This window comes from Accipiter gentilis, chromosome 22 (genome assembly GCF_929443795.1).
Source record: "Accipiter gentilis chromosome 22, bAccGen1.1, whole genome shotgun sequence".
NCBI classification, from domain to species: Eukaryota; Metazoa; Chordata; class Aves; order Accipitriformes; family Accipitridae; genus Astur; species Astur gentilis.
In genome coordinates this window covers 14,474,563-14,499,295 of record NC_064901.1, presented here as the reverse complement: position 1 = coordinate 14,499,295, position 24,733 = coordinate 14,474,563, and the positions used below count along the sequence as shown (strand labels likewise).

Sequence of the window (24,733 nt, the reverse complement as noted above, 5' to 3'; positions counted from 1 at the left end):
AGTTCAAAATGTAACTTCACGTATGATTAATATGCAAAGACGTTTTTAGAGTGCTCCTAACTACTCTGCAGCCACCCACAGACATTCCACGTGCTTCCCCATCCTTTCACATTCTCTCTTGGAACATGTTTACATGTATCACAGTCCTGGGCTTTGAAGCAGCTGGACAAGCTATTGTCTTACCTAAACACCTCTTGAGTGATTCATATTCTGAAATGAAATATAGGAACACTTACCTCTAGTCTTTGCAAATACTACTCTAAAATAATTTTCACACCCAGTAAAATGCAGTAAAATTTACTCAATGTAAAATGTATAAACAAGACAAAATAGAAAAAAAAAAAACCAACCCAAAATGTGAAATATGGGAAGGAAGAAATACATTACAGTGATACCTTCAAAGAAAAAATTACAAGTTCTTAAGTTTCCCTTCTGAAAAGTATTTGCCAGTATTTTTACTACATCTGTAGGTATTGCAGGCATATAAAATCTTTCTGGTTTTCACTATCTAGATACATATTATACATACAAAATAAACTGCACATATACACGAGCACACACAAACATACAAAATCTATGGTTTAACTCCAGTAAACCATATAACAGACACTGAAGGCTTGTTCAACTTTTCTATAAACATGCTAACTAAAACATCAAAATTGTACCCTTCATAAGATCTCTCTGGTAAGACTCTTGGATTTCTTCAAGTGCCATGGTACTCCATCAAATCAGTCATGTTAGTCCAAAAGATATATACTGAAATATCCATATGGGCAACATTCTCTTAGTAGCTTTATTATAAAATGAAATAATACTGTACTTATTATCAAACTAATTTACATATTCAGATTTGCCATTTGACTGAAACAGAACTGCAGATGCATTTTGTTGTAAATATATGGATTGGGCATGTAAGTGCAAGAAGAACAGCAGAAGAATTGCTAAGATTCTTGGCTAAATCAACAGTACCAAATTATTCCTTGAAAACTTACTGCAAAATACAAAATCACTGTACAATTGGACGCTCATTATTTGCTATTCTATGAGCCAAAATAACTACCTCTGCAGAAATGACTTCCCAGGCATGAAACTGAATGTTTAAAAAGAACTCTTATTACCTTTGCCAAGGTAATACTATCTCAAGACACAGAGAACATTTTAATAGGGAGAATTGAAGAGTATCAACCTCTCTCATAACTGAAAGCAAAGTTGCTGGCACTTGTCTGCCTTTGACTGACATACATGTTTGCTGTCTGGTTTTCAGCTAGTATCCAACAAAAGGGTCACAAAACATATTTGTAAAAAATATAGAAAAGTAAAATAATTCTCTTGGGCCTTAAATCTCACTAAAATTGTCTGCTATTATTACGGAGAGATTTCAAGATGAATTATCTTCACAGACACTCCATACCTAGGAGGTTATAGAACAAATTCCTGAAGGCAATGGAGTACATAGCTATAGTTTTGCACAATGACTTTAAATTAAACTCTCCATCTGATGGAGTTCACTGTACAGCAAATTTGAGACTATACCTATTTGGTTAGGACAAGGCCATAAAGAACAGACATGCGTTACATTCTTACTTTGTCAGAGGAGCTACCAGAAAGATGTTCAGGGGAAAGCATCTTTTCCATTGGATTAACCCACTGTTAATGACAGTATGTAAGCTGATGTTGACAGTAATATTGATGACAGTAGCAGCAACTTTCGGTCATTCAGGTGGCAAAAAGTTCCACCTCCAATATGTTGTTGGAGAAAAAAGCTGCCAACCCTTTTCTGTAGGGATGATTCTCAGCAGCTGACTATGATTAACAGCCTTTTTGTGGCCGTTTTCTTTTTTCACAGATACGTAACTCTAGAACTTGATCTCTAGATATAATAGTTTTATTTGAGAACGTTGCCACCTGTGTTTTAAAGTCTAAAAAGGTCCCTATAATATAGAAAACACTCTAGAGATCCAGAACATTTAGATACCATTTCTGGAAAGAACAATCTTGTGAGTTTAGGTTCTGTTTGCATGAAATCTCTACCTGAAATTGGAAACATTCATGGGCAGGAGTTTTTTTGATATTTATTGCTATTTGGAACAGCAATGGAGTTTTGCCAGGCCAGAGAATCAAAAAGGATGCCTGGATGCAGTGAGAGTATCCCGAAGGATTTGCTTTCCCTAAGATCACAACAACTGCTGCGGTTGCTGTGTGTCACATTCCCTGTATGGATACTTGAAATACAACTGCATTTCCCAGAGCCACCATTTAGGCTGGTTAACCATGCAGTGGTTGGCCCATTCATATACTTTCTGTCAAGCTAGTAATGTTTTGCATTGAATCCTGCACTATGGAAGACTAGTTTTGAAATGAGCTATTCCATAGCAGTAACCCTGTCTCCCTGTTTGGGAATTTTCTCATCAATCGATGTGAAATGTGGGTGCTTAAATTCACTATTTCCTTTTCTTTTCTTTTTTCTAATCTGGCCTCAGTTTTACCTACCCACAAGGAATACCCTTTTTCTCAAACAGGTGGAGGTGAACCTGAACAACTCCCTATCGAACCAAGTCTGTTAGTTGGTTTGATACCCAAAATGAGAAACAAGAAAGCCTGTTCAAAGCCTTTGGGGCTCAATAAACTGAGGAAATATGTTATGCTGAGAAACTCAAGCCATGGATGACAGGCATTGCACAGTCTTGCACTGTGAATACTTATACTAGAGCTCTCAACAGGAGATGTGACTTCACTACCACTGGGAAACAAGGAGCAATCACTGTCAGATGAACAGAAAGACTGATCACAGGGTACTACTCTGTGGCAATCAAAGTAGAGATACCAGTAAAGGAAAAAAAAATCCGATTCTTTTAAATTCTTTGACGTATTTCTGGAAATGTTGAGCTATATCCAGAAGTGCGGCCTTCCCCAAAAGACAGTTATTCAGAATGTGACAAAATTTTATACTCTAAATTAATTTTGGCATGGAAAATAAACTCTGAGAGAAACCTTCCTTCTCCCTTTATTGGATCAGAAAAAAGTATAGTTGCTGTAGAATTGTCTCCTTTTATGTGTATTAAGTATTGTGCTTGTGATGATACTGCAGCAATAAATTCAATTTGCAGCAGTAATACATGTTTCAACAAACAGAAGGCAAACCAAGATAAACACCATTCAATAAAAATTCTATCAAATGATTCTTCTTATTATTAGAATAGACTTACTTATTTCTCTAATGAAAAGGGTAAAAATCTTCTCCAAGATGTGCCCTGTCACAACACTGTGACACTTGCACTGAGTGCCATTTTCTCTGGTATTTCTTTTTTCCATGGATGCCATAAAGCGCACCACATGAATATGAAGTGACATCTTTACTAACATGTGGTACTTACTTATCTCCCACAATTCCCAAGTTGATTGTTGGGTAGCCATGTTCTTGGATTGTAGCTAGGAGAGTTGAACGGTTACTGTCCCGAATCTTTCCTGGTAAGAGGTCATCTTCAGGATTCAGTAGCTACAAAATGAGAAACATGCTCAGTCAGTCTCCTTGGAATACTGTGCCTTTACACACGTGAGAATTTTCTTCTTTAGATTAGACAGGATACTCTTAGACACCTATCATAAAATGTATGTATAAAGTGATTTAGTGAATTTAAATGAATAAGTTATGTAATGTGCATGTTTAGTCCAATCCTGCATGTTGCTTAGTTTGTTTCTATTGTTTCATGTCTGCAAAACCTTCTTTCTCCTGAAGAGTACCTGGTTTCTAATCTCAAACATTAGAAATCAAAAAAAACTTTTAAGTTTCCAGGTTATTGATTCTATTTAAATGGTTTTAAAGGAACTTCATTGATATTGCTAACCATATTTAAAAGTATTAAAATTTTTTTTGGAAATTAATTGTCTACTTACCAATAAAGATGTTTTTTAAATATAACAATCTGTACTGGAATCATAGAAGCTTAAAGCTTGGTTCTTATATCAGATACTGTTTTGGATGAAAAACTTTCTCTCAAGATAGGATCATGGCAATTGCTTTACATGTGTTACATATTTTGGAAGTTAAACTACAAAACGTACAAAAGTAAACATACATTTTACATATATTAGGAATTCTTTTGTAGGACACATAAAGACAACACAATATTGACAGGAGGTAAATAATAATAATAATAACAATAATAACAATAATAACAATAATAATAATAATAATAATGATGTATCTGTCAAAATTATAGCAAGTGTTAGGTAGTAAGGTAAGAATAACCAAAAGGGAGGCATGGCTAAAGTTTGATGCTTTGGCTAGCAGCTCTGTTTCTGTGAAGGTTTCCATAGGATGTTTAAGAACCCCACTGTGCAGGATCTTTTTTAACACATGATAAAAAACAGAGTGCCCACATCAGTAAAGAACCCTTTAATGACATGCAAGAACTTTCAGACCCAGGGAAGATACTATTCAGAAAATAATGACCTGTAATCCTTGTAGCTCTTTGGATTTGTTCTTCAGTGAGCGGTAAGCTTCCTGCCCGACAGACCCTGTCTATGTTATGAAATCTGGCAAGAATCTGTCCCAGCAAGGCTGGCCTCAGCCACCACAGTACCCAGTAGTCACAGAGTAACCTTCACTGGGATTGTGGAAGTTGTAAGGACACCACCAGATGACAAAATTCAACATATTAAAAGTTTTCAAAATTCAACATATTCAAGCTGTATGAGAATACAGCTATTGGGTTTATGTTTATGTCTGGATTTCAAAAAGTTTGTCTCCAAGGACAGTCAAAATTATAGTTCAAACTTCATGCTGCCTTTAAACCTCCTATCGACTTTATCTCAACCCACAAGTTCTTTTGCTTTTGCTTCTTTCTCTTCTCTCTCTGACCTACTGCGGGAGGGACTAAGCAAGTATAGCTGCTGGCTGGGGTGAACGCACAGATATGTAAAATTAATAAATTAAGTTAATCTTGAAAGTGATTTTTCTGATGTAGTTAAGACAAAGCAATTAGAAAGCTGGTCTGGAGTTCTACCAACAGGAGATTGTCTGGATTTCAACATGTGCTACTATTAAAAAAAAATATTAAGGCAGAATACTACAACAAGACATTTGGTAGGACCATTCAGTTTTCAAAGACAGGTTATCTGCCATTTGCACTATAGCTACAGAGGACTGCTGCTCAAAAGAAATTACTCTTCCAGTCATGACTGGCAGTATGAATTACAACCCTGGCTACCCCACAGGTCCTCCCTTGCTGGCAGGAGAAAAGTAGCTGACACATGGTTGGCTATGTTACCAAAATTTTTGCAAAGACAGTGTGTGAGACTTGTGAGAGAGTCCTTGAGGGAGAAAACACAACCATCTGATTACAGGTTGATCACTCACAAAAAATACCTCATGTCAGCATGAGTTGCAGCTCAAAAAGTGAGTCTACTTGGGAATAGGGTGGAAGTCACTATCCAAAACACTGTCCAGAAGAAGACATGGTAATTCAGACCCTGATTCTAAACATATTTTTCTTACCTCATTCCCTGTTGACATGACTGCAACTACTGGAAACTTGTTAACTTCTACTTCGGTTACTCCAACAGTTGCTAAGAGACCAATCTCAGATGGACCCATGTGGGTTCCTTTAGCCAGCACACATTCACCTCTTTTAATGTCATGTCCTATAGGTCTGAAAATCATAGTACAGAAAAAAATGAAAGAAAAACAGAATGAGATTGAAAGTATCTTTCCTTGATTGGCCCTGCTCCCAGTGAGGAGTGTCCAGGGATGTTCATTAGTAAGACTGTCAAAATGTCAGTACTACTTATGGTTAAAAAATGACTATAAAAATCACCAGGCCTTCCATTCCTTACAGAGATATTTTACTGTTTATAAAGTAGGATGTTTACAGACCTGATATCTTGGCCTGGTCGAGCCTGCACCAGGATTCGAACCTCTAGTTCTTCTGTGCCCTACAAAAACAAGGAGATCAAATATGGTCAGCTGGGCTATTCAAAGAAGATTAATCAGCTTTAATTTCTCAGAAGTCTACACAGCTTACAGTACTCATTACACTGAGACCTTATGGTTTAAGCATCATCACTGTTCTCCTGATCTGTGTGTCAAGATTGTAATAGAATGTATGCTAAAACTATGAGAAATTCTCTCTTTGATGAGCTCACCAGGGCAGGACCAGCACTGAATACATAGTTTTACCTTTCTTTCTTTATGGTACCTGGTTTTACCTGTCTTTCCTATGTTAAGTCTTATGTTTGTCTGTTGATCTGGTATACCGAGTAGATTCTTTCTACTCCTCTCAGCCAACTTGATCTGCTCAAACAATTTCAACGATGGCATTTCAAGAAGACCATTAGTCTGATAGACAATATGTCACTACATCTGCAGAATGGTGGGAAGAAGCTATATGCTCTAGCTGTTTCAGGATTTTCATGTAGATTCCTGTAGCGGAAACTCCTACTTGAGAGCTTTGTACAAACCAGAAAGAGGCTTATTCATCATGTTTATTTACTGTGAACAAGAGACAGTGGCCTGAAAAGTCTGATGCCTACTTTAATATTTGTGTTTACTTCTTCAGAATTTCAATGGTTTGGCAATTCATTCAATGCTGATAAATGGCACATGGACTACATTGTTAATATTTAATTTATAGGCCCCGCAAGTGGGTTGATGATGATATAGACACTCAGCTTTGAGATAGTGCCAGCCTGTCAGTAGCACTATATCTATACTTACTTAGACTGGAACAGATTTTGTTTTTACATTATCATGTAGTGCTTCATACTTTAAGTACCTCAAAGTTATAAATCAGAAACTAATATTACAAGACAAACAAGGCACGTCATTGTCATTTGGAATTTTTACAGTAACAATAGTGTTGTATAGGACACTGGGACTTGTCTCTTTTCTTAAAAGTGATATGGACTGCATTTTGAGTTCAACCTAAGTGCTTTAAACTAAAGGCCCCAAAGTTAATGTTAATGAACGTGTTTTTACAGATTGTGATTCTGTTTATCTACTGTGAAAATGGATAAATTTAAACCCCTGAAAACTAGGAAATGACTAACAAAATCATCAGCTCTGAAAAAACTGATTTCTTACTTTATCACAGTATTTTCAAAATATGCTTTTAATGCAAATTCTGTTTCTTTTATACCTGCTCCTCTTGTACACAAGAAGAGACTATTTTTGGCTGCTAGTGTCCAAAATGGCTGTGCTGGTGCCCAGGATGTTCTCTTATCTCCCTTATCCCCATCTGAAGCTGTATAAGACACGTTAGGCTTGTGATGAAAATCTGGGGAAACAGTTAGTCTAAGAATTATTTTATTTTTATAATACTCTGAGGATGGTTGGCCAGCCACAAAGATTTGTATTTTCCATATCTTTGATAACATTTAAAGATAGCTAGGAAGTTTCTAGGGAATCAAGAGGAGTGCCAATGATACATTTGAGTAATAGAAAAGGTCCTATTTAGGACGGCTGGATTAGGGGAAACAAGGGAAAAAAAGGCTTTTGAGTAATTTAGTAATCCGAGTTTTGAAGAGCACTGTGGGAAGTGTGACTGTGGACAACATAGTGATGTGCAGAGATTGTTATTTATGGAATTGATGGATATCCCAGAATGCTTTACAAGATAATTCAAGCTGTCAAGTAGGGCTTGCAGGGAGGTATGGCATTATGCTGAGAACACCCTCCTCCATTTTGTGTGTATCAGGCAGCATTCTTCTTGCTGTGTATTAATATATTTTGAACTATGTCCAAGTGCTTTACTCTGATGGTTGTTAACAGCCAGGATCCATACTGATATACTGATGCTCGGTCTTGATATAGGATTTAACTCTTGTTTTGGTTGATCACATTGACCTCCTTTTTCCTACAAAGTGACATAAAAAAATCAAAATTAAAGGGACATGTTTTTGCAAGGATCTTTCTCAATGATTGTGCATTTGGCAAGCTGATGAGAATTCTTCTTCCTGCTGGATAGATGTAATTCCTTTCAGGCCTGTGAATTCTACAGACATATAGGGAATGCTTGCTATGATATTTAAGTACCACTACCACCACTAGAGGTCAAGGAGCTCCTTTTAAAAGTACTCTCTGTCTTTTCAGAGGAACATTTTTCAGATGTTAGAGATTTCATTTCAGTTAAATCCCAGCCCTGAAGGAGTTCTTAACACTAAAAAGAAAAATATTCTTGAAATATGTAGCCACACAGGCATGAAAAAGGAGAGAAAAACACATATTAGTTAAACTATACTAATTATTTATGTACAGGACTAGCAGAGTAGCGTATTCAAGGACACGTAGAAACTGAAGAGTTCTACCTCACACTTACAGGCAGGAAAAGGAAACTGAAGGTGGCTGACCATTCGCTAAAACCTTCAGAGTTTAAGCACATAGCAAAATAATCTGTTCTCACATGCAGAGGAGAACATGCACAGAAAAAGTGGAATCCAGAAAGACAGTCATCCAAAGAAGTAGAAAATAACAGGTTATCATGTATCTTGCTCTGCAATGTGATAGTCCTCTCATGATGAGGTGGGCAATGGCCACAGAAAACTTGCTCAGTGAGGCTAATGGGATGATTAACAAGCAGTGAAAGCAATGGTGTATTTTACGGGAAGATATAATCTACACTTACACATCTGTCACCTCAAAGCAAGACTGACTCAGTAAATTGTTAGGAAGAAGGTCAGCCTAGACAGCTTGCTGACTTCATCAGATGTAAAAATCTATGCATTTACAGTAATAAGGCATGAGAAAGGATCATGAGAGTATGTTTCAGTTTTTGCTGTCTTCATCAGCTTTGAACACTAGAATTCATCTGCTTACACCCCAGCTGCAATCACAATGCTAGCATAGAGTTATGGCGAAGTGGAACAACTTGTCAGAAGAGCAGCAGAGAAGCAAAGGCTGATTTGAGCAGAGAACCATGCACACACTTCATTCCAAAACTGAACTTGGAAGCTGTGTCAGTAAGAGAGGTATATTCTTGCCTTAAATGTGTCAGATGATGGCAAACATGACAATGGTGTCCTGAAATCACAGCTGGGTAAGTGAAGGCAATGATTCAGAAGGAATTCTCTGAACACAAAGGAAGTCTAAGATGGACTGTTTGGGATACAGTTGTCTACAGAGAGCTCCTGTGCTTCATCAAAAAACACATTTTACTTTGTTAAGACAACTCTGCATAGAGAATTACTTCTGCAGTACTCATATTTTTTCTGTGGTATTTTGCAGCATTTGTAAGATAGAGTACTAATACGATTTACAGGTATGCTGGAAAATCTGTTCAAATTATACAGTTAAGACTATGTTCTGGGGGAATATGCACCTTATCCATTTCCTGGTTTTCAGAGGTCTTGAATTCAGTAATTTTCTCATTTTGAAGGAGCACAGAGGTCTATTGAAGAAACTTAGTTATGGTTTAAAAAAATCTGGGGGGCTCTTACTTCCCCTGTTACATAATAAACCCCCTTGTTCTAAACATATGCATTTATTGTAAGGTATGTGCACAAGACATATTCTCCAAAATCCACCACACTCCCCTTTGCTGAAATGAGACCAACTCTGGTAACACAGAACCATCTCCATAGCATAGTTCAAAATAATCCAAGTCATCTAACGGATTTTGCAGCACTTAAAACAATTCACTTTCCCACAGAAAACCATATTCAGCTTTAATTCCATCAGCAGTAATGCTACACTGCAGTATTTCAATGTATTCTTCTGGGATCAATATGTATTTTAAGAAAACTTTTCCCCTTCTTACTTGGTGAGTTTAGGAGAACTTTTAAAGTCCTCATCTTGCTGAGTTTCAGAATGATCCTGAAATATAAAGAAGATTGCTCTATCGCTAAATGTGAACTCAGTAGAAAAGAAGGAAATATAATGTCTGATTGCCACTATTCTGTATTTTAAAATGTGAATACACTAGGCACTCAAATTGGACTGTAGTTATGGATCTCTGGGAGGCATTTGCCCTTCACTCAAATCATGCTCCCAAATACTTTGGTGTCAGCATTCAACAACTGTGATGAAAAATCAATGTCAGGACAGGTAGGTCTGCAGTACTGTTATCACAGCCTGAAAAAGTGAGAAGAATTGCCACTAGGAATTGATGTGAAAATTCTCAAACTTCTGAGATTAACAGAAGAGTTTTTCTGTAGGACTATCTTTTATATTTACAGGATTGTATCACGAGCCATTTTCTGTTGAACACAAAAGAAAAATGAGTTTTAACTTGTGACTCACATCATCTGATTCCCTGATGAGCTCTGTATCTTCCACTTGCACCACTGCATCAGCACCACATGGAATTGGAGCACCGGTTGTAACGCGCATTACCTGACCAGGCATCACAGTCTGAGTTGGCTGAAAAATAAACAAACAAAAGTTAATTTACTTTTGAAAAGAAAAATCTCAAACCATTTGAACTTTATGGAAGTAATCTGAAAGACTAAAATTCTTATTTGTGGCATAAGTCTTGATATACTGCTAGTGATATCAACAGATATAAACTCCAATGTATTTAAAGATCATTAGTTCATTGCTTCAGATCTAGCTTTTTTCATATGGTCACATATTAGGTGGCTTCAGGTTTTTCCCTTTAGATTTCTATCACAAGAATAACTTTCAGAACAAGGAATGTACTGATACTCTGGTTGGCTCAGAAAAATAACTGGCTCAGAAATCTAACAGCTAGATGATGATCTTCCAGAAACTTACATGAGCAAAAATCTAGTAGTTCTCTGTACATAAATATTTTTGCAGAGTACTCTGGTCCCCAGGGTTGTAATTACTTTCCTTTGGTTTGGTTGAGTTTTTATTCTGTTTTGTTCTACCAGCACACTACATATGGAAAACCAGCAGCTTGTAAGTAAAGTAATGTAACCAGCTGCTTCATTTTTAAGCAGATTTCCTCATACTGAGAGACAGCTCAACACTAGTTCACACAGGATATCTATCTTTGTGGGGGTCAGTTTAGCAAAGCCTAAAATTGATAGTATTCTACAGTTATGTAAAGTCACAGTACATTACAAAGTTTCAGCAGAAGCAATACAAAGACTAGAAAAATATCAGAACAAACAAATGACATGGTTTTAATAAAATTTCTCACCAGGCAGCCTGTTTTAATAGATATTTTTCAAAATCCAGAGTAAAATTGTGACTTGACCATAACCACTTAAGAAATAAATAACTAAAAGAAAAATCTTTCTAAAAAACGCAACTGAAAGAAGCTGGTATGATGATTGAGATTTCATTGCTGGCATATGAGTGCTTGCTCCCCGCAGCACTTTAGTAAGCCCTACTTATTTAGGCTTTACTGCTATTAAGGAACATGTGCTACACACAGATCTATGCAGCTGTGATCAGACCAACATATTTTGTATGTGTCACACATATATATAATTCATGTGCAGATCGACTCTATATTCCATATGCAGCACTGGAATATGCCCAGGACTTCTCAGACTGTGATTAGCATGTATTTGATAGCAATCCACAGACCTGCAAGCAGTACTGCCCAAGCACTGTTCTTACCCGCTCTCGCCCAGCAGTCATTTACTCTAACAGGAGGCCAAGACATCTGCAGATTCTAGACCAGTGGCCAACGTTTCAGCTGTGCAAAGCTGTGTCTGACTTGCCTATTCTTCTGCTCCCTTTCAGCACTGTCACAACCTCTGAAATTGGTTACTTTGAAATGTGTATTTCAAAGGTTTCTCACTGGGACAGAAGCCCTAGAGTGAGGCTGGAAATGGACTGTACCTGGTTTACCACAATATCACAGTGACCTATGTATCCCAAGAAACAACTGAGCCTGGAGTTGATTGAGTCCTGACCCTTTTCTACGGGTAATAGAAATCTGACATACTTTGAGAAGAACATAAATAAAATGCTAAAATAAACTAAAATAGAAGATCACACTTGCCATATGTCATGGTTAGTGTGTTTTTAGGGCAAGATTCATGTTATCCTAAAGTAGGTATCTTAAACAGATGACATAAAAATAGTTTTTTTTAAAAAATTGTATTTATTTCTCACCACAGACTATGCAAGGAGCTGTGGGTGAATAGCTGAGATGCTGCCATTTATCCTGAAGATGCTTAAAAGCGAAAATAATCTTGTCTAGTGTGTTATTTTGATATTTATGAAAACAAATACTGCAAAAGGCAAAGCTTATGCCTTGGATTATGGGACCTCTTTTGCATATAGTTGTAGATGCAGTCTATACGCACATTATAGGTAATATGTAATATGTTTTGAACTTACTAAAGTATTGATGTCTTTAGTGACAATTTTTAGAAGAAAAATGTATCGCATAAAAAAATTACCCCATTTAAAATGCTTTTTTTGGGCCTCAAAAACCACAAAGAATATAAAATGTCTAGGACTCTGCCAGAAATCAGTGCCTATGGTGATAAAATGCACTCTAACTATCCATGCTTTTGGAGTTTATTACTAGATGAATTAATTTTTTGAGGTGTAATGATGTGAAACATTTAAACAAATTTATGATATAATAACAATTGCTTTTAGAATTGGTTGCTCATATATTTAATTTCCTTTTTGTCCTTTGAGAATTTGATCAGATTGACTTTATGAACAAAAGTCAACCATCAGATTTGTGCATGAATCTCCAGGGCTGTGTTCTTCTGTGCTAGAGACTATGAAAATAAAGAAATGATTTCTTCTCAGAAAGCATATTAATGTACAACAGTTTCACAGAAGCTCTTTTAAAGGCCTTTGAGTCTCACACTTACCTGGAATAGGGCAGTACTGGGTTCTGTCCTTTGCCTTCATTACTGATAATCTATTTAATGCTAGTCACTGAATGAAACCCAGAAATAATCTATCGAGCACAGCCCCCATCTAAGGCATTTTCTCTTGCACATGATTACACCTCTCCTGCGTGATTTACAATGACCCATGCTCCCTTCTGTAAAAAAGCCCAAATTAATGGAAAGGTAACAAATATCTATTTTCCATCCTATATTATAGCTGATTAGTCACAGTGCCTCTTACAGATGTTTTTAGAAAGTCTTCCAGAAAATGCTAAGCTCCAGCTATTCAAGTCTATAGGAAGAAAATCATTGCTCCCCATGGCTGAGTTTTTCACACAGAAGCCATGTGGATGGCTCATGACTAGTACATTCAAATGTGTCCTAACCTCCCCAACACAGGACAGTGTCTGCAAGTCTTCCACAGTACCAAATAAAAAATGGTTGTTAACATAAACAAAACCATCTGGAAATGGAAATCAGAAAATAATATACAATTTACAAATTGATACAGAAATGTCCAACTTGGCTATCTGGTCTCTCTGCAATTCTCAGTCCCATTTTCTTCCTCTCTATGTAGCATTTACATAACCTTTTTTGCTACAGGAGGAGCCAAATCTAAATCTATTTTTAACTCCCTGCTGTGAATCATTCTGTTAATTGGTCTGTAACATGAAAAGCAGAATGTTGCTGCTGAGAGTGACTGAAGGGTGAAATGAGACTGAGGAGCCTTCCAAGACTATAAATAATTTCTTGGGAAGGAGATGAACCTAAAGATGTGTAGGCCCAAGAAAAAAAACTTTGACCAAAGATCAGCAGCCTCATTTTTCTAACTTGCCACTGGTATTTCCAGAATTACTCTCTCTCTGCATGCCTCCTCCCACCCAATTTTTGTTCCTTCCCAGAGAGGTTTCCCATTCCCGTTAATCTGGGAGGACAGACTGTCCCTGCAGAGAGACATTTGAGAGCTCTTGAATTTTGTAGGAGGGAAGCAAGCTCCCATTTGCCCTTTTATCCTTTGTACAAACCTGCTGAACTGATTAGGACACTCAAACCCTTTAGAGCTGGGGGCAGTCCTCCCCATTAGACACAGCTTCAACAGTACTGTTTTTGAGCACCAGTGTGCTGTGATATTTTTTAACTATCAAAATGATAATATTGATGAAAGGTGAATAATAATAGGAGTGATAATTCATCAGGTTGCTCTGCTAGTTCTTGCTATTTTATAGTGATCATAAAAAGGGTTGTAGAAATAGTTGTTAGTCTTTTGGATTCTAGACTAATGCTTGAAAATGCAGATGGAAGGGCTAAAAATCCAAGGCAGACGAAATTCATTAGTTTACTTTTTTAGTATTTAAAGTAACTTTACATATTTTGTATGACAGATTCATTAATCTAAGTTCATGTGAATATCATTGTTGAGAAGATGTCTATTATACCAAAGTATGATTCATGATGACGGATGGGAACTACAGCAAAAATGATTTTCCTAGTCCTCTGTATTTATCATGATTAACCAAATTAAATGCCTATTATACATTTAGGGGCAGTTCAAGTCCATTTTCAAAAAAATGGAACAATCCTGCAACTGGTAATACTTCTAAAACCTGAAACAACTTTTAAACTGTATCTACTTTATTCAAGACTTTTTTGTTTAGCAGTCAAAATGGCCACACTGTAAAATGCTCATTAAAACCAATCAATCCTTTGACTTCCTGTTACTTATTCAATTTCTGCATCATTTCATATACAATACACAGAATTAAAAACTGGGACTTGAAATAGCTAGAGAAACATTTTGGATTAACCCATGCTCTCCTGAAAAGCAGGACTGACAAATTGACAGAAGAAAAAAAGTGGCTGAATGCAACTGATTTTTTTCCTATCACCCTAGTATTAGTACAGGAACATTAGCAAATGTACTCTTGAGTTTGAAAGTAAATCCCAAATAGTGCCCATTCATGAATATTTATACAGCACAGCGGGTCATGAATGGGTGCTACCCTGACTTGCTCTTAAACTCGATCCACGTATCTGCTAAGGTGCACAAACAATCTTTTGATTTAACAAACAGAAAAGGAGCAATACCACAAACTAGGCTGCTGCCAGGCTTCCTCAAGATTGTTATGATCATTACCTACCTTTAAAAGTTTCATACAAAATTCTTACACTTTGTTTTGCAGGTATCAGTGTGAAATATGCAAGCAGCTTGTGGAAACAGTTATTGGGCTGACGTCCCTTTTAAAACCTGTCAGCAAGAAGGGGTTAAATCTTGCTTTTCTCTTGTTTATGAATTGTAATGCCACTGGAAACCTTATGTCCTCTAACATTGTACTAGGGCAGAACATTACTGTATGCACTCCTACATGTCAGCACAATGCTCTGAAGTATTTTGGGATATTCTTGCTAGTTCCTTATGTAACCGTACAACCTCACTTTCTGAAATCATGTCCCAAGGCACATAGCAGGAGGCTAGGTACAGCTGTGTCCTATTTCATGCCACCTCCAAGAATATTGATTTTGGAGCACTAGCAAGGCTTGTAAAAATACAGAGCAAGTATCTTACAAAATAAAAATACAGAAAAAAAAAAAAAAAAAAAAAAAAGAGAGAAAAGAAATTTTGCTCACCTGCTCACCAGCCTGGGATTCCCCTATGATGAATCGATCTCCAGGGCCATCAGCAGCTGTTAAGATGGACAATACAAATAGTAAAGGCTGAACCAAAACAAACGATGCCATTAGAAATTAAGAACAGGAGAATCAAAGGATGGTCTAAGATGCAGTTCTTCAGTGTCAGCATGACAAAGGGTATAGAAGTTTTGCAAACATTTTACATTTAGGTCCTTTTAAGTTCTGTTTATTATTTTGAAAATTACAGGTTCTATGGTACTTTTAACTGAAAATTTCTGGGCAATAAGGGATCAGGTAAAAGGAGATTAGGAGGAATTACATTAGTAACAAAGATTTAAGAGTGTTCACGAGATTATTTTTATAAAAATGTCCACTGTGAGCAAATTTTTTCCATGTGAAACTAACACAGGGGGACCACATATTTTGTAAATGTATTACCTATCTTTTTTCTAGACAACAATGGAATATTGACATTTCTAGATTGTCTCTGCCTTTGGAGGAAAATGTGGACAAGTGCAGTGGTTACAGACTGTATAGATGACCATACAGGTTTGGCATTTTCTGAAAAGCACTAGGGCTAAGATAATGCAACTTGGACTGCCACATTAGAAGCCTGTGTTCTGTTTCTTTTTGTAATTTTAGAAGGTAGCACTGAACTAGTTACCTTATACCTTTCACTGAAGCCATTCTGAATATTAGAATTCAGAGATCATTGATTTAACAAACTGAGTCTTCAGGACTTCTAATTTAGCCAAATCTGTATTTTTACAGGGACAACAAAGGCACCATTACTAATGAACTTTAAGCTTCTGCCTGCCTCAAAGGTCTTTCAGCAAGCTGCATTAGTGGTATCATAGGCTCCACCATGGTGTGAAGCAGGTATGAAGCACAAGCAAGTCTGCCTGTCCAAGCACAACAGCCATGCTGTCAAGAGTCTTCGGACAAACTGGGTTCATACAATCATATTTAAATATGTTTTTTTTATCAATTTTAAATCTTTAACTGTCAAAAGTTGATTTCTCAGAGATGAAGTCTAATCAATGACAACATTTATCTTAATACCTTCTGGTTTATTTTGAAAGCCCTGAATATACAGCTAGATAACCTTATTGTATTGAGAAGAATTGCTTTCAGGAAGGATGCCCATTCAGTCTGTATAATGATTTATCACATTTGTACTCATAATTCAGCTGCAGCTCTGCAGATGGTGATCTATGGTACTTAGTCATGTTTGAAGACTAGTGATTAACTTAACTTTAAAAGCCTACCAACAGCTTAATCTGTAAGCTTTCGAACAAACTCTAAAATAAGAAAGTGGAAAAGGACTCTTCAACTACTTGTCTTTGAATAATGCATATACTACTACTGAATACAGTTGTCAGACCTTCACTGAAAAAAATGCGCTGGGATGATCCAGCAAAAGAAAAGAAAAAATTCTCTAATAGCTACATCATTTTAAACCTGATAAAATGCTACTGAATCAGATTTTATTCCCCCATTAATAATGATATGGAGACAAAGTTTATAGAAGATATACAACTGATACAGCTTGAAAAAAGTGGACAAGGTTGTGGGCAAACAGGTTTATGCGACTGAAAGCTAATCGTTTATCTTTTTGTAAAAAATATGTGTTAATGTAGTCAATATTATTTCTGCCTACAAGCTTTGTTTCTCATATCCTGTGATAACAGGTCTGCAAGAACAATTTAGAATAGAGTAGAATAGAATAGAATAGAATAATTTCAGCTAGAAGGGACCTACAATGATCACTTAGTCCAACTGCCTGACTACTTCAGGGCTGACCAAAAGTTAAAGCATGTTATTAGGGGCATTGTTCAAATGCCTCTTAAACACCGGCAGGCATGGGGCATCGACCACCTCTCTAGGAAGCCTGTTCCAGTGTTTGACCGCCCTCTCGGTAAAGAAATGCTTCCTAATGCCAACTCTGAACCTCCCCTTGCACAGCTTTGAACCATTCCCACGTGTTCTATCACTGGATCCCAGGGAGAAGAGATCAGCACCTCCCTCTCCACTTCCCCTCTGCAGGAAGCTGTACAGAACAATGAGGTTGCCCCTCAGCCTCCTTTTCTCCAAACTAGACAAGCCCAAAGTCCTTAGCTGCTCCTCATAGGACATTCTGTCCAGCCCTTACACCAGCTTTGTTGCCCTCCTATGGACGCATTCAATACCTTACTGTTAGTCTGTTTGAATCCACCACCAAAATTAGGGTCCTGGGAGTCGGTTCAGACAGAAGTTGTTGAAGATGGCGTTCATGATTGTTCTGCTCATTCTGCGTGTTTACTGAGATTGTACTTGTGCTTTCCCTTACCTTGTAGCAATGAGGCTGCAAGACAGCATCTGCTTGATCCCAAGGCCTTTGTCAGTCAGCATTCTACTCAGAGCTCTCCCTCTCAGCTTTTCTCAGTGTTATATTACCTGTATTTCTCTGGCTACATCTGCACTCCGTTGCTGCTATTACTGGTCATTTTGGTCTGCATGTCTCTCACACACATAGGTGACAGACATCTGCAGTCAAACCTGTCTTGTACACCTGGAATTTTATTTTTATATCAAATCCATGGGGAAGCTATTGGACTACATTCATTGACTGGGTTTGTAGACACTCTGTTTCATGGACAGCTGCTTTCCATTGTTTCAGCTGCCAGTAACAAAAAAGATATTTTAATGTCCACTGAAAAAAGTTGGCTATTGTGTCCAAATTTCAACACGGTGTTACGATGATTCAACCCCCACCACAATGAATCACTACTAGTATAATGTTCCATCATATATATGTTAATTTTCCTCCATAGATATCTGAGGTGAATATCATTAGCCTTACTTTACAAAGGGAAAACTGATGCACAGAGAAGCAACTTGCTCAAAATCATGCAGCACCTAGTGACAAAGCAGAGGATGCATTGAGTTCTCCTGGGAAACCACTCGCTGCTTGCTCCATGAAGTCACACTACTAATTCTATTTTATACAGCAACTGCAACATTTTCTAAGTAAAAATAAGATTTGCTTTTGAGGTGCCTCCATAAGAGTACATTCTGATATGTATTTTTGAAAATTCTCTAATGCAGTCATAAAATAATTCACAAATAGGAAGCTGGATCTGTGACAGTTCAACAAAGTAACAGATATAAGAAATTCCCAATTAAATAAAAAACAGAGGAATAGAAGAAGAATCTGGCATTCAGAAATGGATGTTCTGTTACTCTCCTGAATTCTTTATGTTTCCAAGAAACTCACTAGCAACACAGGTGCATGTCCATGAGCACACATGGATGTACCTTTGCTCACGTACATATGTATCCACTTAAAAGATCTGAATTGAACTTTATTGTCTTCTTTCAACACAGCTGCATTCTACGTAACTGTGACTTCAGCAATGATTTGAATGAAATCTCAACCAAAATAACCACTGCTGGATCCAAAACAGGTGAATTAACATGTTATAAAGTGGTTTTACAGACACTATACTGCATGTCTACAAAGTGAGTGTTTACCTCTGACAGCATAGCCATCTTTTACTGATGCTGGAAATGGTGGTAGATTATCTTTTGCATATACATCTTGAGCAAGGACTCGGCCCATTCCATCTAGAAAAGAGAAAAGAGAAAAGACCATGCTCCATGTCATTACAGCTAGTGAAACAGAAAAAAAGTGAACAGCAGTGTGCTCTGATGGATGAAATGTATGTGTTATGTGACATGAACAGACCTCTCAAGTTTTTGATTTCTGCCTCTACATAAATGAAAAAAGACTGGACTCTCAAAGTACTGATGAAAGATATTTTCAGTAAGCTGTGTTCCTGGTTATAGTGAAATTGTTGACAGTAGATCTGAATACCAGGTATCCAAACGCAGAGGTAATAGCTCTGATACAGGATCAGACAGAAAAAACCCCAAGTATTTGTTTCTTCAGGACAAGCTTTTCTCCTGAAATCTTTTAAAAATACATACTTTTGTGTATTTCCATTTTAAAAGAAAAGCTCTTCTTTTTTTAAAAAGCTTTTAAAATAACATTTTAAAAGTGAATCCTGGGTGCAAAAGGTGAAAGAGGATGGATTGAGCCCAGAGGACTCAACATGAACAGTAATGATAGGCAAGTTTCCATAAACTGACAAAGTTTTGCAATAGGTTAACTCTGCCTAATTGCTGAGAGCATTTCTGCTTAATGGAGGGTAAGTGCACATAAGTGTCAGTATTATATAAGTAAATTTATGCTGCTATCGTTCTAAATATTTTAATAGGTGTTTCGAACATACTCTTTCCCTTCACTTAGCAACTATGATTGACGAGTTGTAATTCGGCTCTGTCTCACTGTAGAGACTGATATGAATTACTTCACCCTCAGTCAACTGTGCACTATTAGTTTGCTTTTAAGGCACCAGCAAGAGCTTTTTTTAGTATGATATGGAAAATAATGGAAAATACGTATGTTACCCCTTCATACAGTGTGAGAATGAGAAAAAAGATTTATTACATGTGTGATTGAATGGACTGGGAAGGGGCACATGGGTCAGAACCACTGAGATCGGTTTGATCCTAGTATCTCTAAGTAGAAGGGAAGCTCTTCTCATAATAGAGGCCACAGGTCTTTAGAGTGTGTTGTGGCACAGGAAGGCAATATCCAGCTGAAAGTATGAAGGAGTGAGAGGATGCATGAATACTTCTGCCAGGAGAATTTGCGTGGATATGTACTTTATAGATTATGATCTTTCAGACATGCCAAAAAAGAGAGACATACATAAAGGGTGTTTCTTGTTTTACAGACAGGGAAATCGATGTAGTTCTGGATTTGCTGGGAAGGCAGAAGACCTAACATTGCACACTAAATGGACAGGTTTTGTTAAAAAGTGCACCTACTTGATTTGAAAATGTTCAGCTCCAGTGAACTGGTATTATAATGGAGATTATATTTTACTTATTAACACAAAGTTATTTAGTTAGTAGTTAATTATAATAACAACTATAACATCATTGTGCTCACATCCATATGTATCAACTTTCAGCCAGAGGTGGATGTTTATGTTGCATTTTTTAAATAGGTATTGCCATGAAAATGCTAATAAAACCTGTTAAGGCCACTAGAAAAGCACCTTTCTGAAGGCTATTAATACGTCTGTGTATCACTGCGTATCACTGTCTGTGATACACAATACAGAAGTTATTAGAAAGCTCATGAAAGCTTGTACGCTTGCACTGAATAAAGGAATGCAGACACCGACATTTAAATTATAGCATAGAAAAGGCAGCTATCAAAGGCCTAGTAGAAACACTCTCTGTTCATAGATGCACAAAATCTCATACAAAAGTGATGCTTCTAATTTTAGCAGTGTTGTGTCTTCATTTTACTTCTTGTCTGCATGCAAAGTCACACCAATTAGAGCAAAGTTGAACAGTATGTTCCCAGCATTCTGCCATGCAATATTTGAAGAGAATAAATAGCCAACCAGTGGCGGGAATGAATTTCATTAAGGGGGCAAAAAAGTAAGAATTATTTGCTGAAGCCATAGGCATTTAAAATGAAGCAAGTCAGCAAATAAATGACAATCTGAAGTACCTCTGTACTCTCCTTTATTTGTGCAATTATTTTAGAAATACACTGTTTGACCTTATTTTGATTAAATGTAATTCAAAAAAGATGTTCTGAAATATTTTCATGTCATCAAACTGCCCCTTGTGATGCCCACAGCTTTCTGATTCTAACACAAAATGCAGAATTACATTAAACTCACTTATCAAAGTTGGGTATTTTCTAAAGCTTAGCTGGTGAAACTGGTACAGTTCTGTGAAGAATTTTGATTTCTTAGGGTATTGGTACTGCGATAAAGCAGTGAGACAGGTATTGTACTAGATGTGATGGATTTGCTCCCATTTTGTAAATATTGCCCTGGTAGCACTTCAGTGTGATATGAAAAGGGAATGCTATCAAAATAATCAGCTAGTTTGAAATTAATAAGCAATGCAAAAAAATGTCCAAGCTCTACAGAAGTTACAGGGCTCATGGACTAGATCAGAAAAACTGCTCCATTCTGAGGCTTAAGCCCATGAAGTGTGGACTGCCTCTGCTTTGTACTTTTAGTATCAAACTTCTGCCTCTTCTTAGTTTCAGAAGAATTATCATTATCATTATCATGCTGTCTAGAAACTTAACCTTATATACCCATGGACAAATGTTCAGGGAACTGCATTTAGCTGGAATAAAAGGCTAACTGGGGGCTTCATACCAGATATTGATGATGCCAGGTGGGAACTATGCTTCAGATGCCTTTGGTTTATGGCACTTCTGTAAGAAGTTTTAGGACGTTCCATTTTTTTTTTTTTTTTAATATGGAAGAGTCTAAATGACCTATACAGGCACTAAGCAATACACTTACCAATGTGAAAGTCACGTTTCAAAAGATGACTCTACTCATCCTCCCCCTTATGTTATGAGAGAATAGATTTGAGAGACTACAGCATGCCTTGACTTAATCAAGAATAAAGTCAGGACTGTACTGGCTACTTGTACAGAGTAACATTCAGCAGCTTTATTTATGAGGATGAATACTATGTAATATGTTTAGTAATGTAAATAAATCAGGTTAAAATTATTAGGTAATTTTTTAATGAAATAAATTGTAGTCCTAGAACTTTAAACATTTCGCTTTCCTTACAGAGAAACTGTTCTTCTGAAAGGTAATTTTCAGGAGCTCAGTGTTAATTCAAGACACAAAACCATGAAGGAAACAAACACAGCACAATAGTGCTTTTCTGAGTACAGTTAATTAGGATTCAGATCTCCAGGACTACATTTTTATTATCTCCTGAAATTACAGGTATATTAACTGAAAAAATAAATGAATACATAATGAAAAGAAAAACTGGTTCTTAATTAACTGTATTATTCAAAATAAATTTTTTTTAGCAAACTAACATATATGTGTGCGCACGCATGCATACACACACATATGCATATATACGCCTATAGAAAAAAATGCTATATATTTGTCTGTATAACACTACAGTGATCACTTAAGAACTTCTGAATATGAGATTCCATCTTGAGATTTGTGTCTGTAGATTAAGAGAATTGAATTTCCAATTCACAGATATTTCCATCACAGACACAGATGTATCCTTTTGGATGTCTCCTAAAGGCTCAATCCTGAAATTTCATGCTATGTGTTAGGAAATCTTACAGTGCTAAAGTAAGTGTATACTTGTTGAAAAATAAATTGGGAGATAGAATTTTGCATTACAGTGCAAAAATATGAAGGAATATGTCTTTGTTAATATTTTCATTGGTGGTACAATTATGTGAAAAACCAAGAATGTATCTCTACAGCTGATGATCTTACCATGTACCTAACTCTTTTATTTTGGGTGGGAGGGAAGAGGGTCATAAGTGAAGTATCTTAGCAGACTCAGAACATTATTTTTTAAAGAATAACAGTGCCAGGAATAATAATCAGTATGTTCCAGCCTTAGAAGCAATATCAACTAAGATATTATAAAGTATATTACGATACCTTCTCTTACCTTGACAGTATATTCCCATATAGTAGAATAAGAACAGAAGCAACCAAATTGCCTTTTGACAAATTAGAGTATATAAAACTCTATAGAGAATATAAGCATCTAGCTAAGACCAATTACTGCCATTCTATCTCTGTAAGGACATTCTGAAGAGCATGTAGTCTGAATAGAATCACTCTGTTATTGGTATGGTAACATTATCAGTATTAACACAAAACTGTTACTTAGTCCATATTTTGAATGGTTTTTAATATTAAAATAAAATACTTTGTGAAATCTTGTCCAAAGCATGTTGCAGGAAGAAATCATATATACTGTGATTTTGTCTGATTTCACCATAGTTCTAATGAAGAAGCTGACAAATGAAATATACGAAAAAGCTGCTACCTACTGTTGATATAAATATGTTTGCACAAAGACTGGTGTATACATATAAATAGATGGCGACGTTATTGTTCTATAGAACAACATACATGTAGCATGTGAGGAATATGCTTATTCTCTGTCTACCTAGAATATTTTTAGCTACATTTTATTAACTTCTAGGGAAAATACAGCTTCTGTCCAGAAATAGAATAGCAGCAATACAAAAACATTGTGAAACAGTATGTAAGTTTTCATCCAGAAGTGTAAAAAAATAGAGAGATGAAGAAAAAAGAAAATAAAGATAAAAGGACATGAGAATAAGACATATTTCTAGAATCAAGAACAAAAAAAGGAAAAATAACAGCTTAGCGATACTTGTTTTTCCCTATAATCAATACAACCTAAACTCAAGAACTTATTTCTTCACTTAGTTTTGCACTAGAATTTTAAAAAGTCAAAACTATTTTTATGTAAAAAGGAATGATAATGCTACAGTACCTTAACAGTACCTTATGTAGCAAAATAAACATATGCTGTGCTTATTTTTCAGGGAGGTATATGCCGGATTTTTATCGTTTATTTCAGGAGTTCAGTGTCGTATACATAGCGCCTGTTTGGACTAAATGTACCTAACACTGTGGCTCATCATACTGTCCACAAAGGCCTGTCTTAGCAAAGACATTTAACTGACAGCTATCCCAAAAGATCTAGTAACTATGCTCAGGCATTTATGCCTTAATGCCTTCTTCTCATCTGCACACCATTATGAAAGTGCAGGGTGTAATAGGCATTCCTTGTTGATCCAGTATTGGTGCTGTTCTGAATGCAGGATATGCAGCATCTTTCAGAGATCTGCTTTGTGCTACCAAGGCACAGGGGAGTGCTGGTCTCCACTTGGAGTGACTAAACGCACAGGTGGGATTCTACATACAGTCTGCTAAATCAGTATGTCAATATGAAGACATCTCAAAGGTTTGTGGTAGGTGAAGAGCATGAAAACTTTGACCTTTCAAGCCAAAAGACAGAATACCCCATTCGGAAACCACTTGTACCACACTGCTATCTGGAGTCCACCGATGTCCTGAACATTTTGCCTCTTGAGGCTCGTGGTTCCACTATCTCTTCACTCACCACCTTACCTTTGCAAAATCTGGAGGAATCCCTGGAGGAGGTTTCCTCTTCCCTGCCTACTTGAGGATTACTTGCAGCATGCTTCCCATCATGGTTTTGTTCTGTGCCAAGAAGACTCTCTCAGATAATGCCCAGGCTTGGTGTAAGGGTGTGCTGGTTTTGGCTGCGATAGAGTTAATTTTCTTCACAGTAGCTGGTATGGGGCTATGTTTTGGATTTGTGCTGATAACAGTGTTGATAACACAGGGATGTTTTCATTACTGCTGAGCAGTGCTTACACAGAGTCAAGGCCTTTTCTGCTTCTCACTCCACC

The 24,733-nt window shown here is 36.8% G+C and overlaps 1 protein-coding gene across 8 annotated transcripts in view; it reads right to left on the bottom strand.

Moving 5' to 3' along the window:
• The window catches only part of GPHN (gephyrin), a 315,443-nt gene that overhangs the window by 24,959 nt on the left and 265,751 nt on the right, over window positions 1–24,733 (bottom strand). For all 8 annotated transcript variants that reach the window (XM_049825450.1, XM_049825453.1, XM_049825452.1 and 5 more), the window contains 6 exons: window positions 18,907–18,999; window positions 15,391–15,446; window positions 10,235–10,354; window positions 5,876–5,934; window positions 5,498–5,651; window positions 3,375–3,496 (listed from right to left, as the gene is read on the bottom strand). In XM_049825450.1, coding sequence (XP_049681407.1) covers window positions 3,375–3,496; window positions 5,498–5,651; window positions 5,876–5,934; window positions 10,235–10,354; window positions 15,391–15,446; window positions 18,907–18,999 — 604 coding nt within the window. The remainder of the gene's footprint in view (window positions 1–3,374; window positions 3,497–5,497; window positions 5,652–5,875; window positions 5,935–10,234; window positions 10,355–15,390; window positions 15,447–18,906; window positions 19,000–24,733) is intronic.